This window comes from Mytilus galloprovincialis, chromosome 11, assembly GCF_965363235.1.
Source record: "Mytilus galloprovincialis chromosome 11, xbMytGall1.hap1.1, whole genome shotgun sequence".
Taxonomy (NCBI): Eukaryota; Metazoa; Mollusca; class Bivalvia; order Mytilida; family Mytilidae; genus Mytilus; species Mytilus galloprovincialis.
The window spans coordinates 33,329,993-33,350,822 of record NC_134848.1 but is presented as its reverse complement, the minus strand read 5'-3'; the positions used below and the strand labels follow the sequence as shown (position 1 = coordinate 33,350,822).

The window sequence follows — 20,830 nt, the reverse complement described above, 5'->3', positions numbered from 1 at the left end:
TGTCACAGAGTTATATACACCTACATATATACATATGACATCATATTCCTATACATAAGCAAGGAATCTCATGTCATAAAGTCATATACAATTATATTTACACATATGCCATGAGATTCCTGTATATAAGCATAGAAGCTGATGTTATACAGTTAAATACATCTACATATATACATATGACATCAGATACCTGTACATAAGCAAGGAATCTTATGTCATAAAGTCATATACAATTATATTTATACATATGACATCAGATTTCTGTATATAAGCAAGGAATCTCATGTCATAAGAGTTATTTACACCTACATATATACATGTGACATCAGATTCCTGTACATAAGCAAGGAATCTCATGTCATAGAGTCATATACAATTATAATTATACATATGACATCAGATTCCTCTATATAAGCATGGGATATGATGTTATACAGTTATATACATCTACATATATACATATGACATCAATTTCCGGTATATAAGTAAGGGATTTGATGTCATACAGTTATATATATCTACATATATACATATGACATCAGATTCCTGTATATAAGCAAGGTTTTTAATGTCATAGAGTCATATACAACTATATCTATATATATGACATCAGATTCCTGTATATCAGCATGGAATCTGATGTTATATAGTTATTTACACCTACTTATATACATATGACTTCAGATTCCTGTACATAAGCAAGGAATCTTATGTCATCAAGTCATATACAATTAAATTTAAACATATGACATCAGATTCCTGTATATAAGCAAGGAATCTCATGTCATAAGAGTTATTTACACCTACATATATACATATGACATCAGATTCCTGTACATAAGCAAGGAATCTCATGTCATAGTCATAGACAATTATATTTATACATATGACATCAGAATCCTGTATATAAGCATGGAATATGATGTTATACAGTTATATATATCTACATATATACATATGACATCAGATTCCGGTATATAAGCAAGGGATCTGATGTCATAGAGTTATATACATCTACATATATACATATGACATCAGATTTCGGTATATAAGCAAGGGATCTGATGTCATACAGTTATATACATCTACATATATACATATGACATCAGATTCCTGTATATAAGCAAGGTTTCTAATGTCATAGAGTCATATGCAATTATATTTATACATATGACATCAGATTCCTGTATATAAGCATAGAATCTGATGTTATAGAGTTATTTCCACCTACATATATACATATGACTTCAGATTTATGTACATAAGCAAGAAATCTCATGTCATAAAGTCATATACAATTATATTTATACATATGACATCAGATTCCTGTATATAAGCAAGGGATCTGATGTATTAGAGTTATATACACCTACCTATTTACATATGACATCAGATTCCTGTATATAAGCAAGGGATATGATGTCATAGAGTTATAAACATCTACATATATACATATGACATCAGATTCCTGTACTTAAGCAAGGGATATGATGTCATAGAGTTATACACACATACATATATACATATAACATCAGATTCCTGTACATAAGCAAGGGATATGATGTCATTGAGTCATATACACCTACATATATACATATGACATCAGATTCCTGTACAAAAGCAAGGAATCTCATGTCATAAAGTCATATACTATTATATTTATACATATGACATCAGATTTCTGTATATAAGCACGGAATCTGATGTTATACAGTTATATACACCTACATATATACATATGACATCAGATTCCTGTACATAAGCAAGGGATATGATGTCATAGAATTATATACATCTACATATATACAAATAACATCAGATTCCTGTATATAAGCAAGGGATATGATGTCTAAGAGTTACATACACCTACATATATACATATGACATCAGATTCCTATACATAAGCAAGGAATATCATGTCATAGAGTCATATACAATTATATTTAGACATATGACATAAGATTCCTGTATATAAGCATGGAATCTGATGTTATACAGTTATATACATCTACATATATACATATGACATCAGATTCCGGTATATAAGCATAGAATCTGATGTTATAGAGTTAATTACACCTACATATATACATATGACTTCAGATTTATGTACATAAGCAAGGAATCTCATGTCATAAAGTCATATACAATTATATCTATACATATGACATCAGATTCCTGTATATAAGTAAGGAATCTGATGTATTAGAGTTATATACACCTACACATATACATATGACATCATATTCCTGTACAAAAGTAAGGGATATGATGTCATAGAGTTATAAACACCTACATATATACATATGACATCAGATTCCGGTATATAAGCAAGGGATCTGATGTCATAGAGTTATATACATCTACATATATACATATGACATCAGATTCCGGTATATAAGCAAGGGATCTGATGTCATAGAGTTATATACACCTACATATATAAATATAACATCAAATTCCTATATAAGCAAGGAATATGATGTCATAGAGTCATATACACCTACATATATACATATGACATCAGATTCCTGTAACTAAGCAAGGAATCTCATGTAATAAAGTCATATACAATTATATTTATACATATGATTTCAGATTCCTGTATATAAGCAAGGAATCTCATGTCATAACAGTTATTTATCCTTACATATATACAGATGACATCAGATTCCTGTACATACGCAAGGAATCTCATGTCATAGAGTCATAAACAATTATATTTATACAAATGACATCAGATTCCTGTATATAAGCATGGAATCTGATGTTATACAGTTTTATACATCTACATATATACATATGACATCAGATTCCGGTATATAAGCAAGGGATCTGATGTCATACAGTTATATACATCTAGATATATACATATGACATCATATTCCTGTACATAAGCAAGGTTTCTTATGTCAGAGAGTCATATACAATTATATTTGTATATATGACATCATATTCCTGTACATAAGCAATGAGTCTCATGTCATAAAGTCATATACAATTATATTAATACATATGACATCATATTCCTGTATATAAGCAGGGGATCTGATGTATTAGAGTTATATACACCTACCTATATACATATGACATCAGATTTCTGTATATAAGCAAGGGATATGATGTCATACAGTTATAAACACCTACATATATACATTTGACATCAGATTCCTGTACATAAGCAAGGGATATGATGTCATAGAGGTATATACACCTACATATATACATATAAAATCAGATTCCTGTATATAAGCATGTAATCTGATATTATACAGTTATATGCATATACATATATACATATGACATCAGATTCCGGTATATAAGCAAGGAATCTGATGTCATAGAGTAATATACACCTACATATATACATATGACATCAGATTCCGGTATATAAGCAAGGGATCTGATGTCATACAGTTATATACATCTACATATATACATATGACATCATATACCTGTATATAAGCAAGGTTTCTAATGTCATAAAGTCATATACAATTATATTTACACATATGACATCAAATTCCTGTTTATAAGCATATAATCTGATGTTATAGAGTTATTTACACCTATAAATATACATATGCCATCACATTCCTGTACATAAGCAAGGAATCTCATGTCATAAAGTCATATACAATTTTATTTATACATTTGACATCAGATTCCTGTATATAAGCACGGAATCTGATGTTATACAGTTATATACATCTACATGTATACAAATGACATCAGATTCCTGTATATAAGCAAGGGATATGATGTCATAGAGTTATATACATCTTACTATTTACATTTGACATCAGATTCCTGTATAAAAGCAAGGAATCTCATGTCATAGAGTGATATACAATTATATTTATATATATGAAATCAGATTCCGGTATATAAGCAAGGGATCTGATGTCATAGAGTTATATACACCTACATATATACATATGACAACAGATTCCGGTATATAAGTAAGGGATTTGATGTCATACAGTTATATACATCTACATATATACATATGTCATCAAATGCCCGTATATATGCAAGGTTTCTAATGTCATAGAGTCATATACAATTATATTTATACATATGACATCAGATTCCTGTATATAAACATAGAATCTGATGTTAAAGAGTTATTTACACCTACATATATACACATACCATCAGATTCCTGTACATAAGCATGGAATCTGGTGTTATACAGTTATATACATCTACATATATACATATGACATCAGATTCCTGTATATAAGCAAGGCATATGATGTCATAGAGTCATATACACCTACATATATACATATGACACCAGATTCTGGTATATTAGCAAGGGATATGATGTTATACAGTTATATACATCTACACATACACATATGACATCAGATTCCTGTATATAAGCAAGGGATATGATGTCATAGAGTTATATACATCTTACTATTTACATTTGACATCAGATTCCTGTATTTAAGCAAGGAATCTCATGTCATAGAGTCATATACAATTATATTTATACATATGACATCAGATTCCGGTATATAAGCAAAGAATCTGATGTTATAGAGTTATTTACACCTCCATATATACATATGACATCAGCTCCTGTACATAAGCAATGAATCTCATGTCATAAAGTCATATATAATTATATTTATACATTTGACAGCAGATTCCTGTATATAAGCAAGGAATCTGATGTATTAGAGTTATATACACCTACCTATATACATATGACATCAGATTCCTGTATATAAGCAAGGGATATGAAGTCATACAGTTACAAACACCTACATATATACTTTTGACATCAGATTCCTGTACATAAGCAAGGGATATGATGTCAAAGAGTTATATACACCTACATATATACATAAAAAATCAGATTCCTGTATATAAGCATGGAATCTGATGTTATAGAGTTATATGCATCTACATATATACATATGACATCAGATTCCGGTATATAAGCAAGGAATCTGATGTCATAGAGTTATATACACCTACATATATACATATGACATCAGATTCCGGTATATAAGCAAGGGATCTGATGTCATACAGTTATATACATCTACATATATACATATGACATCATATTTCTGTATATAAGCAAGGTCTCTAATGTCATAGAGTCATATACAATTATACTTACACATATGGCATCAAATTCCTGTTTATAAGCATAGAATCTGATGTTATAGAGTTATTTACACCTATAAATATACATATGCCATCACATTCCTGTACATAAGCAAGGAATCGCATGTCATAAAGTCATATACAATTTTATTTATACATTTGACATCAGATTCCTGTATATAAGCATGGAATCTGATGTTATACAGTTATATACATCTACATATATACATATGACATCAAATTCCTGTATATAAGCAAGGGATATGATGTCATAGAGTTATATACACCTACATATATACATATGACATCAGATTCTTGTACATAGGCAAGGGATCTGGTGTCATAGAGTTATATACATCTTACTATTTACCTTTGACATCAGATTCCTGTATTAAAGCAAGGAATCTCATGTCATAGAGTGATATACAATTATATTTATATATATAAAATCAGATTCCGCAATATAAGCAAGGGATCTGATGTCATAGAGTTATATACACCTACATATATACATATGACAACAGATTCCGGTATATAAGCAAGGGATCTGATGTCATACAGTTATATACATCTACATATATACATATGTCATTAAATGCCCGTATATATGCAAGGTTTCTAATGTCATAGAGTCATATACAATTATATTTATACATATGACATCAGATTCCTGTATATAAACATAGAATCTGATGTTCAAGAGTTATTTACACCTACATATATACACATGCCATCAGATTCCTGTACATAAGCATGGATTCTGGTCTTATACAGTTATATACATCTACATATATACATATGACATCAGGAAGGAATCTCATGTCATCAAGTCATATACAATTTTATTTATACATATGACATCAGATTCCTGAATATATACATGGTATCTCATGTTATACAGTTATATACATCTACATATATACATATGATACTAGATTCCTGTACATAAGCATGGAATCTCATGTCATAAAGTCATATACAATTTTATTTTTACACATGACATCATATTCTGGTATATAAGCAACGGATATGATGTCATAGAGTTATATACAACTAGATATATACATATGACATCAGATTCTTGTACATAAGCATGGAATCTGATGTTATACAGTTATATACATCTACATATACACATATGACATCAGATTCTGGTATATAAGCAAGGGATATGATGTTAAACAGTTATATACATCTACATATATAAATATGACATCAGATTCCTGTACATATGCAAGGGATATGATATCATAGAGTTATATACACCTACATATATACATATGACATCAGATTCTTGTACATAAGCATGGAATCTGATGTTATACAGTTATATACATCTACATATACACATATGACATCAGATTCTGGTATATAAGCAAGGGATATGATGTTAAACAGTTATATACATCTACATATATAAATATGACATCAGATTCCTGTATATAAGCAAGGGATCTGATGTTAAACAGTCACCTACACCTACATATATACATATGACATCAGATTCCGGTATATAAGCAAGGGATGGGATGTCATACAGTTATATACATCTACATATATACATATGACATCAGATTCCCGTATATAAGCAAGGTCTCTAATGTCATAGAGTCATATACAATTATATTTATAAATATGACATCAGATTCCTGTATATAAGCATAGAATCTGATGTCATACAGTTATATACATCTACATATATACATATGACATCAGATTCCCGTATATAAGCAAGGTCTCTAATGTCATAAAGTCATATACAATTTTATTTATACACATCCCATCAGATTCATGTACATAAACAAGGAATCTCATTTCAAAAAGTCATATACAATTATATTGATACATATGACATCAGATTCATGTATATAAGCATGGAATCTGATGTTATACAGTCATATACATCTACATATATACATATGACATCAGATTCCTGTATATAAGCAAGGGATATGATATCATAGAGTTATATACACCTTGATGTATACATATGACATCAGATTCCTGTATATAAGCAAGGGATATGATGTTATACAGTTATATACATCTACATATATACAGATGACATCAGATTCCTGTATATAAACAAGGGATATGATGTCATAGAGTTAAATACACCTACATATATACATATGACATCAGATTCTTGTACATAAGCAAGGGATCTGATGTCATAGAGTGATATACATCTTATTATTTACATTTGACATCAGATTCCTGTATTTAAGCAAATGATCTGATGTTATACATTTATATACATCTACATATATATATATATGACATCAAATTTCTGTATATAAGCAAGGAATCTCATGTCATACAGTCAAATACAATTATATTTATACATATGACATCAGATTCCTGTACATAAGCAAGAAATCTCATGTCATAGAGTCATATACAATTATATGTTTATAAATATGACATCAGATTCCTGTATATAAGCATAGAATCTGATATTATACAGTTATAAATACTACATATATACATATGACATCAGATTCCTGTATATAAGTATGGAATCTGATGTTATACAGCTATATACATCTACATATACACATATGACATCAGATTCCTGTATATAAGCAAGGGATATGATGTTAAACAGTTATATACACCTACATATATAAATATGACATCAGATTCCTGTATATAAGCAAAGGATCTGATGTTATACAGTGACTTACACCTACATATATACATATGACATCAGATTCCTGTACATAAGCAAGGAATCTGATGTCATAGAGTCATAAACAATTATATTTATACATATGACATCGGATTCCCGTATATAAGCTATGGATCTAATGTCATAGAGTTATACACCTACATATATACATATGATATCAGATTCCGGTATATAAGCAAGGGATGTGATGTCATACAGTTATATACATCTACATATATACATATGACATCATATTCCCGTATATAAGCAAGGTTTCTAATGTCATAGAGTCATATACAATTATATATATACATATGACATCAGATTCCTGTATATCAGCATAGAATCTGATGTTATAGAGTTATTTACACCTACATATATACACATGCCATCGGATTCCTGTACATAAATAAGGAATCTCATTTCAAAAAGTCATCTACAATTATATTTATACATATGACAGATTCTTGTATATAAGCATGGAATCTGATGTTATACAGTTATATGCATCTACATATATACATATGACATCAGATTCCTGTATATAAGCAAGGGATATGATGTTGTATAGTTATATACATCTACATATATACATATGACATCGATTCCTGTTCATAAGCAAGGGATCTGATGTCATAGAGTTATATACATCTTACTTTTTACATTTGACATCAGATTCCTGTATTTAAGCAAATGATCTGATGTTATACAGTTATATACATCTACATATATATATATATGACATTAAATTTCTGTATATCAGCAAGGAATCTAATGTCATACAGTCAAATACAATTATACTTATACATATGACATCAGATTCCTGTACATAAGCAAGAGATCTCATGTCATAGAGTCATATACAATTATATTTATACATATGACATCAGATTCCGGTATATAAGCAAGGGATATGATGTCATAGAGTTATATCCACCTACATATATACATATGATATTAGATTCCGGTATACAGTTATATACATCTACATATATATATATGACATCAAATTTCTGTATATCAGCAAGGGATCTGATGTTATACAGTCACTTACACCTACATATACATATGACATCAGATTCCTGTAAATAAGCAAGGAATCGGATATCATAGAGTCATAAACAATTATATTGATACATATGACATCAGATTACGGTATATAAGCAAGGGATCTGATGTCATAGAGTTATATACACCTACATATATACATATGATATTAGATTCCGGTATATATGAAAGGGATGTGATGTCATACAATTATATCCATCTACATATATACATATGACATCAGATTCCCGTATATAAGCAAGGTTTCTAATGTCATAGAGTCATATACAATTATATTTATACATATGACATCAGATTCCTGTATATAAGCAAGGGAGATGATGTTATAGAGTTATTTACACTTACATATATACACATGCCATCAGATTCCTGTACATACACAAGGAATCTCATTTCAAAAAGTCATATACAATTATATTTATACATATGACATCAGATTCCTGTATATAAGCATGGAATCTGATGTTATACAGTTATATACATCAACATATATACATATGACATCAAATTTCTGCATATAAGCAAGGGATATGATGTCATAGAGTTATATACACCTACATATATACATATGACATCAGATTCTGGTATATAAGCAAGGGATATGATGTTATACAGTTATATACATCTACATATATACATATGACATCAGATTCCTGTATATAAGAAAGGGATGTGATGTCATAGAGTTATATACACCTACATATATCATCAGATTCTTGTACATAAGCAAGGGATCTGATGTCATAGAGTTATATACATCTTACTTTTTACATTTCACATCAGATTCCTGTATTTAAGTAAATGATCTGATGTTATACAGTTATATACATCTACATATATATATGACATCAAGTTTCTGTATATCAGCAAGGAATATCATGTCATACAGTCAAATACAATTATATTTATACATATGACATCAGATTCCTGTACATAAGCAAGAGATGTCATGTCATAAAGTCATATACAATTATATTTATACATATGACATCAGATTCCTGTATATAAGCATAGAATCTGATGTTATACAGTTATAAATACTACATTTATACAGATGACATCAGATTCCTGTACATAAGCAAGGGGTATGATGTCATAGAGCTATATACACTTACATATATACATATAACATCAGATTCCTGTATATAAGCAAGGGATATGATGTCATAGAGTCATATACACCTACATATATACATATGACATCAGATTCCTGTACATAAGCAAGGAATCTCATGTCAGAGAGTCATAAATAATTATATTTCTACATATGACATCAGATTCCTGTATATAAGTATGGAATCTGATGTTATACAGTTATATACATCTACATATATACATATGACATCAAATTTCTGTATACAAGCAAGGAATCTCATGTCATACAGTCAAATACAATTATATTTATACATATGACATCAGATTCCTGTACATAAGCAAGAAGTCTTATGTCATAGAGTCATATACACTTATATGTATACATATGGCATCAGATTCCTGTATATAAGCATGGAATCTGATGTTATACAGTTATAAATACTACATATATACATATGACATCAGATTCCGTTATATAAGCAAGGGATATGATGTTATACAGTTATATACATCTACATATATACATATGACATCAGATTCCTGTATATAAGCAAGGGATCTGATGTTATACAGTTTTATACATCTACATATATACATATGACATCAGATTCCTGTTAATAAGCAAGGGATCTGATGTTATATAGTCACTTACACCTACATATATACATATGACATCAGATTCCTGTACATAAGCAAGGAATCTGATGTCATAGAGTCATTAACAATTATATTTATACATATGACATCAGATTCCTGTATATAAGCATGGAATCTGATGTTATACAGTTATATACATCTACATATATACATATGACATCAAATTCCGGTATATAAGCAAGGGATATGATGTCATAGAGTTATACACACCTACATATATACATATGACATCAGATTCCGGTATATAAGCAAGGGATCTGATGTCATTCACTTATACACATCTACATATATACATATGACATCAGATTCCTGTACATAAGCAAGGTTTCTTATGTCATAGAGTCATATACAATTAGATTTTTACATATGACATCAGATTCCTGTATATAAGCAAAGAATCTGATGTTATAGAGTTATTTACACCTACATATATACATATGACATCAGATTCCTGTACATAAGCAATGAATCTCATGTCATAAAGTCATATACAATTATATGTATACATATGACATCATATTCTTGTATATAAGCAAGGAATCTGAAGTATTAGAGTTATATACACCTACCTATATACATATGACATCAGATTACTGTATATAAGCAAAGGATATGATGTGATAGAGTTTTAAACACCTACATATATACATTTGACATCAGATTCCTGTACATAAGCAAGGGGTATGATGTCATAGAGCTATATACACCTACATATCTACATATAACACCAGATTCCTGTATATAAGCAAGGGATATGATATCATAGAGTCATATACACCTACATATATACATATGACATCAGATTCCTGTACATAAGCAAGGAATCTCATGTCATAAAGTCATATACAATTATATTTATACATATGACATCAGATTCCTGTATATAAGCAAGGAATCTCATGTCATAAGAGTTAATTACATCTACATATATACACATGACATCAGATTCCTGTACATAAGCAAGGAATCTCATGTCATAGATTCATAAACATTTATATTTACACTTATGACATCAGATTCCTGTATATAAGCATAGAATCTGATGTTATAGAGTTATTTACACCTACATATATACATATGCCATCAGATTCCTGTACAAAAGCAAGGAGTCTCATGTCATAAAGTCATATACAATTTCATTTATACATATGACATCAGATTCCTCTTTATAAGCATGGAATCTGATGTTATACAGTAATATACATCTACATATATACATATGACATCAGATTTCTGTATATAAGGAAGGGATATGATGTGATAGAGTTATAAACACCTACATATATACATTTGACATCAGATTCCTGTACATAAGCAAGGAATCGCATGTCATAGAGTTATATACACCTACCTATATACATATAACATCAGATTCTTGTATATAAGCAAGGAATCTCATATCATAAGAGTTATTTACATCTACATATATACATATGACATCAGATTCCTGTATATAAGCAAGGAATCTCATGTCATAGAGTCATAAACATTTATATTTATACATATGACATCAGATTCCTGTATATAAGCATAGAATCTGATGTTATAGAGTTATTTACACCTACATACATACATATGCCATCAGATTCCTGTACAAAAGCAAGGAATCTCATGTCATAAAGTCATATACAATTTCATTTATACATATATTGTGATTTGAACATTTCTATATTATACAAGTAATAACAATTGGCCTGGGTTAAATGTATATTAATTTGAAATGTAAATATTTATCAAAGGTACCCGGATTATAATTTCACCATGAACATTTAATGGAATATTATTCACCATGAACATTTAAGAATTTTTTTACATTGGCTAGAGGTATAGGAGGAGGGTTGAGATCTTACAAACATGTTTAACCCTGCGGCATTTTTGCACCTGTCAGAAGCCTCTGGCCTATGTTAGTATTGTATTATTTTAATTTTATAAGTTATACCTATTGTATTTCTTTTAGACACAGAACAAATTGTTAGCCAAGTGAGCCCTTCCGACTGGCAATCAACCTCCACATACACCATATGCAACAAAGACACTGGTGAGAATGCACGACTAAGACAAAGGAGCCGTGGCCATTTTGTATGTGTCACTGGAGGAGGGCACATTCAATATTTTGAACCTTTATTCAAGTAAGTTAACAACATTAAAAGTTAATTATTGTAATCAGTACAGAAATTCAAAAACTATAACATTGCACACAATTCCATTTTTTATGGTGAAGATAGACCTCAATGATATATTGAGCCTTAAGAGAAACCGGAGGATGAGAATGCAATTTCCAGCCACTGACTTATTTCAGGAGCGATTTTTTTTTACACAATAGAAACATTTGGCATTGTAACATGTTGCAATTATAAATAATTTATAAAATTTATAAATGCTAGTAAGACAGTTTTTCTCAACCCATATATTTAAGAAAGTAATTGTTTATGGTCGACATTGGCAAGGCAGTTCCCAGGACTAACTATTAAAGTAAAAGAAATGTATGAATTATAACTCCCAACTATTAAATATACCTATGAGTGGAAATTCTATGGTATGTAAGAACATATTTAACATTTCACATGTTTGCCCTGAACCTTGAATTCAATATAAATCATGTAAATTGTTGTACTGTAAATGTAAAAATAAGAATGATTTTTATTTTATTGGAAAATTTACATTTAAAAAAACTTACATTTTGAAATTTATAATATAATTTAAACATCATTTGGAAGGAAATAGTCAAAAATTAAAATTTGCACTTTGGTCTGGTCATTTAGGAGAAACGCAGGACATAGTTTATTGATTTACAGTATTAAAAAATTGTTAGATTGGTATTGGATAGCAAAACGTAAGTGCAATTTGTTAAAAAATATGAATTTAAATGTCTTGGACTAAGCACTATCATTTGGTTTTCTGGAGACGTATATAATATTTTGATTCCTTTTGTTTTATTTGAACAAGGCATGAACATTTGTATTACACAATAATGTTTACAGTATGTACATTATGTTATGTAATTTATTTAACTTATTTCTAGGTCAGAAGGACCTTGCCAGGTATTCATGATAACCATTCGCAGTTTGTTACTGGAGCTGAGTAAAGTGCCAGACGACCAGCTTGAGGCAAGGATGAAATCACTGATTTTAGCCTATGACAACATGTGCCACCTTGATTGTATTAAAGCACCTCTAAACAAACTGTGGAAGACGATTAAAAAGAGTGTTGACAGATTAGATCTGCAAAACCACAAGGATGCCCGATGTAAAGTCACTTATGATCCGTCAACAATACCAGAAAGTTATAACACCATGATCGCAGAGCAGACCTTTTCCTGGTTTTCAAGGTTTAAGAAAATTGCAAATTCAATGACACAAACGCACCATCTGTTTTATATCCACAGACAAATACAAAGGCGGAATAAGTACTCGGGTTCATGTCGTCTACGTGGGAAATCACCACCCTTGCCTGGTATCAATATAACATTACAGAAGAAAGCGGTTAAAGACTGAACTATGTTATAAAATTATTGTGTAGATAGTATCAGTTAGTTGAACACTTTACGGACAACATAAAAGGTCGACGTAGGCTAAAAAACTTAATTCAAATAGTTTTGGGGTGAGGGAGGGGGTCCACATTGCTGAAAGTTTTATTAATTGAAGATCAATTTTACATATAGCCATATAGGTAAATCTATTTATCCCAAATTAAGTTAAGAATGGGGGTAGGGGAGGGTCAGCAAAAAAAAAAAAAGTTTTTTTCCTGCATTGAACTTTTGATTTTGTCCCTTATTAATTCAGCATGTTATGGTAACTTGACTACTAATTCACTTAGGTTACTAATCAAAGACTGTCTCCTCTTGCATATATGAAGGTCTAAATATACAATGGCAATTGTTGTTATCCATTTATTGTTAAGAACTGTGTGCCACTAATTTAAAAGATGTATATATATATATATATATTTGTATATCTCAATATACTATGCAAAAGAATTATATAAGTGGTACATCAATGTCCCTTGTGCAGTTATAGAAAAAGTTATTGTCCTTGTATTTTAATATATTATATTCTAGTCATTGTATTCATTCTTGAATTTACTTGTAAGCCTTGCTTTAATTGAAGGAAAGTGTTTGTCTTTGCAGTTGGGTGCTCTACATAGTTATTTTGATAGGTATTGAAGATATGACTAAATCCCAGTACATCTCAATCGTATTCCTTAATGCATTAAAATTTTTAGACAAGGCTATTCCTATCTGCAGGTTCATTCAAAATATGATACTCATATATATGAGATCTGAAATTGATATAATCACACTGATATAGAAGGAAGTTGTATACATTTTGTTTTGTTGCTGTAAATTTTTGAAGGAGCTACTGGTAGTTTCCAAGATGAAGTGTAGGTGCTAACATGAAAGTTTTAATTAACTGAAGATAAGTTTTGATGAAGGAATGAACAATATTCTATCTAAACTATTGAATGTTTTTTAAATATTTTATTATTTAATTACCATATATAAGAAGCAATTCTAATATGCAGATTTGTGTCAAAATTATAACAATATGTGTCTTGTTTTTAGTTAAGGTGGTATCCAACACTTTCACTGAAATTGATTTGGCTTGTTAATTTTCATAAAATTTGGTCAAGTAAATTCAAAGTAAATAATTTAACAGAAAAATTTAAATTTAAAAAAGTTTTGAACCAACCATTACACTGGTTATGCAGAAAATTAAAAAACACCAATTTGATCATTGAGAAGCTTAATATTCCTTTTACAACACGACATATATTTAAAACGTTTAGCTGACTTTACAGAATTATCTCCCTGTAGTGTTAGGCAACCACCTTAAATAGCTTTAATCTGTAAATACAATTAACATTCTTCTTCAATGTAGATATCCACTGTATGTTTTATTATTGTTATAATTTATTCTCCTTATGTATTTTGCTGAATGCATGTATTTTTTATGTATGTATGTATGTATATATATATATGTAATTTATTACTACAATGAAGAAGATCATTATGGAAAATTGTGTTATAGTTTTTATTTTATTTCTATATATTTATGGCCTACACGAAAATCTAATGTCTTTCAAGAGACATTTAGAGTCCAAATCAAATCCTACTGGTGTGCACAGTTTTTGCTCCTCAAGTTTGCAGCTTACCATCTTCTCATAAGATTATTGTTTTTATGTTTGGTATTAGATTGAGAATTGAGATCCAATTTACATCTCATAATCAATTGTTTTGGTAATCCTTAAGGACAGACAGCTTGGTTTAAGGTTATCAGTTGTTCCACCGGTTTAGTCGAATTGATTTAATTAAAATGACCTTTTCACTTTTAAGGTCATATGAAAATACCAATAAGATTTTAAAATTTAAGGGAACCAAACCTTTTCTAAAGCAATAGTATAAAATCACAACAAAGAGGAAAACATTTCCTTCATTATATAGGGAATCACTGAAACTTGACCGCAGCAGCCCCCTTTTAGGCAGTCAGTCGGTCCCTCCATACTCATGAAAATTTCTGGACACAACACTGTTTAAAACTGGCTGGAAGGCTTGACAAAAATGTTGATTAGTTTCTTTACTTCGGTGCAAATTTTCAAAGAGAGTTGTTATCTTGGAATTGTAAGTTAAATTCTTAAATATCACCCCATTTCTATATTTAAAAAAGCAGTGTTTTAACTTTTTTCATTTTTGGTTCTTATAAAATGAAGATGTGTTACGATTGCCAATGAGACAACTGTCCACAAGAGACCGAAATGACACTGCAGACATTAACAAATATAGGTCACTGTACAGTCTTTCAACAATGAGCAAATCCCATACCACATCACCAGCTGTAAAGGACCCAATATGACAATGAAAAACAATTCAAAAGAGATAACTAACGGCATTATTGATAAAAAAAAATATTTGTTAATTTTGTGTATCAAGTTTAAGCACTTTTAATACCTAAATATTCATAAATAATGCCTATTGTATAGATCTATGATTTAATCATTCTTGATCTGCAGTTATAATACACTATACATGCATATATTATTCTACCAATTGTTTAAAGTCAATCTCATATAATAATAATACATGTAACATAATGAGAAGAATCGACATTGGAATCTGTTATTTTAAGTCTACTACCCACAATAGTTATCAACATCTTGTGTTGTAATGGTCAAAATGATTTTAATCTATGTTAGAATCAGTAAAACATTTTAATGAGCTGCCAAAATAATGTAGTTGTTTCATTTACAATTCATCCGCTGTTACTCTCATGCCGTCATAATAATTATTGAAGACTCGATCGGATACTTAATATCGAAATTTGCGTTTCTACGGAACTTTTACCGATTTACCACGTAACCGATTTCTATTTAGAAACCTGCGCACGCATTCAGATTGAAACGGCGTACATTGCGCATGATCTGTTCAAGGTTAATTAGTCACATGGAGAGGTTACTTAAAAAAATAAAAACATTCAACAGATTCGTCGTTTACCATCCATTTTTAATCGATTAAAAACAAATTGTAGGTCCTTGGTACGTTCTGTCTTCGTTTGTATGTCAAAAATCTTCCGACTGCAACTAGCTGTTGTCGAAATCCCCGTACACACACTTCCGATGCATTTGCAAGTAAATGCCGTTCCGACTTCCCAAAATATGTTAGGGTTTCCTACCCTTCACCATTGTAACTAGCTTCCCCATGCATGTTTCTATTGTAACCTGATACCCCGTATATGTAACCATTGTAACCAGATTCCCCATGCGTGTAACCATTGTAACCAGTTTTTTCGTACACGTAACCCAATGTAACCAGATTCCACATGCATGTTACTATTGTAAACCAGATTCTCCGTGCATGTAACCAGATTTTCCATGCATGTAACCTGATTCCCCATGTATGTAACCATTGTAACCAGATTTCCCATGCATGTAACCATTGTAACCTGATTTCCCATGTATGTAACCATTGTAACCAGATTCCCCATGCATGTAACCATTGTAACCAGATACCCCGTATATGTAACCATTGAAACCAGATTCCCCATGCATGTAACCATTGTAACCTGATTTCCCAGGTATGTAACCATTGTAACCAGATTTCCCATGCATGTAACCATTGTAACCTGATTTCCCATGTATGTAACCATTGTAACCAGATTCCCCATGCATGTAACCATTGTAACCAGATACCCCGTATATGTAACCATTGAAACCAGGATTCCCCATGCATGTAACCATTGTAACCTGATTTTTCCATGCATGTAACCATTGTAACCTGATTTCCCAGGTATGTAACCATTGTAACCTGATTTCCCATGTATGTAACCATTGTAACCTGATTTCCCATGTATGTAACCATTATAATCAGATTGACCCCTGTTTCTCCATGCAAAGGGTTGTCATGGTAACGGGGATTGCATGGGTGTAACCAGTGTAACCAATGTAACCAATGTAACCATTATGTCAATGGGGGTTACAAAACAAGATACCGATATTCAGGTGCACATTTTATGCCTTATATGTATAACATGGCAGTGAACAGAGAAAAAGAAAAAATCTAAAGGAAAAAAATCTTCCAAAAATGAAAAAAAAATACTATGGAAAAGAGTGGGAAAGTATTTTTGAAATCTCTGACTGTCTGTATAAATTTCTTCTCTTTAGTTTTCTTTATGAACAGCTTAATGCATTTTAACTTATTTTCAGTTTAAGTGTCATTTTTCAGTTCCATTAAATTAAAAAAAATCATGTTCGAAAGTGTATTTTCAAGAAGAGGGTTGTCTTGATCTTTTTATGAACATGTTTTTTTGAAACACACTTTTAATGGTCTAGCTAATTTCAGACAAAGTTTATTTCTTTTTTAAATTTCAAATGAAAATTATTCTTTATATATAGAGAATAATGGTGTTAAACATTAATAATGCAGCTGGTCAAACATGTTATTCTGTTATCTTAGACTGTCTGGAAAGAGGCGGAGCTTTGTCTATATTTAATTACTACATCACAGATGTTGGTCAAATCTGTGACGTCAAACTCCCGCCAAATGCTGAGTTAGTGTTGGACATAGATATAGGAAGATGTGGTGTGAGTGCCAATGAGACAACTCTCCATACAAATAACAATTTAAAAAGTAAACCATTATAGGTTAAAGTACGGCCTTCAACACGGAGCCTTAGCTCACACCGAACAACAAGCTATAAAGGGCCCCAAAATTACTAGTGTAAAACCATTCAAACGGGAAAACCAACGGTCTAATCTATATAAACAAAACGAGAAACGAGAAACACGTATATATTACATAAACAAACGACAACTACTGTACATCAGATTCCTGACTTAGGACAGGTGCAAACATTTGCAGCGGGATTAAACGTTTTAATGGATCCAAACCTTCTCCCTTTTTCTGAAACAATAGCATAACATCACAACAAAGAAAAACATACGATATAGTTTACATATAATGCAAAATTTACAGCATTAGAGCGTTAAAGACACAAAGTGTGTGGTTTTATTGATATAGTAATGGTACCAGAACACTCCTGTGGTGTTCCCAGTGGAATGTTTGTATTTATATTGACTTTATAGGGGTTCTGAGGGGGGAAATTCAGTTTTTAGGTCATTTTTAGAACAATTTTTCATGAGAATTGTAAGGAAAAAATGAAAATAGAAACTTTATGGGTACCCCCTTTGGCTTGACTTTGATATATATGATTATAGGGTGTATTTTCTACAATACCATGTCCCAGTTTTTGGATAATTTGTTTCTAAATGAATGTATAGGTCTCCAAAGATGAAAGGTGAAATGAGGTTTGGCACCCAGCAGTTAAATCAATATATCTTCTTACTGGAGGCATATATCAAAAATCTAAGACATGGTTTTGGAGATTGTATATGGTTGATTAAAGGGATGAAAACAAATTTTTACTACCATTTAACATGAATGAGCCATTTTCATCCAAGTTGGAAGACCACTTTTTTGGCAATTAAGGAGCTATATTTTGAGATTAATCAAACCAATCATTAATTTATATATAGATTAAGTAAGAGTTATATTTCAGCTTTAAAATGAGTTAAAAAATTTATAAATCCATTGAGTAGTTTTGGAGAAATTAATCTTTAAAGACTGTTGATTGGAGTCAGAAAATTCTGACTGTAGTGCTACCTTAATGTCCTTTTACTTTAGGCAGCAACCATTTGATTTTCTGGGGGGGGGGGGGGTATGGGTTTTTTTCTATGCAAACTTTTTTTAATTTTTTTAGCGACAAACCGAAAACATTTTTTTTCTTTCAATTTTAGCATTACATATAGTGGCAGCTGAGGGTGAAACAAACAATTTGTTTTTCTCAGTGTCCAAAACAATTTTTTTTTCTCACCAAAACCTGGAAACAAACTTTTTTTTCCAAAAAAAACCATAGCCCCCCCCCCCCCAAAATCAAATGGTTGCTGCCTTATGTCCTGTAACTTTCTGTCCGTTTACCTTTGAAACATCCCACCATCCCGCAATGCCAAATGGACGCTCAACCTTGGCAACCGCTGTACGGTCGGTTTTATATTAAAGCCTCATATGTATTTTCTAATCTATGTAAAAAAAAATGTGCTTCGTATAACCAATATGTATTATTGTAATGAATTTTCGCTTCACCATACAGGAAACCAGGAAGACATTTTTGGGTCTCGCATATTTTTGTTAAATTAAATACATAGAACGACAATAGTATTTCTGATTATTTTTTTACAATCAGAGTGGGATGGTTACACTAAACCTTGACCTGGCCGAAACTCCCGTTATATATTACATTAGGTTAATCCCTTATATACCTGGTACCTTTGATAACTAATAATGCCTGGTAACAATTTTACTTCCTTTTTAATATAAAAAACTGAAATTTTTATATGAAAAGTAAACACACAATAATACTGAACAAATTTTCAACATTGTAACATTTTACTCACTATAAAGACAATAAATGTAACGAAGAAGCACTATAAAGCCATATGATACTTCTTTTCTTCGTAAATTCCTCCGCAGCGGAGCACCCGTGTCACACGGTAGTATACATCAATTTTATCATCCTCATTTGGCATTTATGTTTTTGTCTATGTATAATCCAATGGTGTTAAATAGCGCGTTTCAAATTTCGCACAGGTAGACTTAAAATAATTTTGTCATTCTTCTTCTCTAAGTATTAAAATTCCTCCGCATCGGAGCACCAGTGTCACACG

The 20,830-nt window shown here is 30.7% G+C and overlaps 1 protein-coding gene across 1 annotated transcript in view; it reads left to right on the top strand.

Annotated features, from left to right (window-relative positions):
* The window catches only part of LOC143050732 (uncharacterized), a 61,558-nt gene extending 46,983 nt beyond the window's left edge, over positions 1-14,575 (top strand). Inside the window, exons 2-3 of the mRNA XM_076223854.1 lie at positions 12,576-12,747; positions 13,641-14,575. Of these exons, the coding sequence (XP_076079969.1) occupies positions 12,576-12,747; positions 13,641-14,112 (644 nt within the window). The 3' untranslated portion in view covers positions 14,113-14,575. The remainder of the gene's footprint in view (positions 1-12,575; positions 12,748-13,640) is intronic.
* Positions 14,576-20,830: the final 6,255 nt, after the last annotated feature.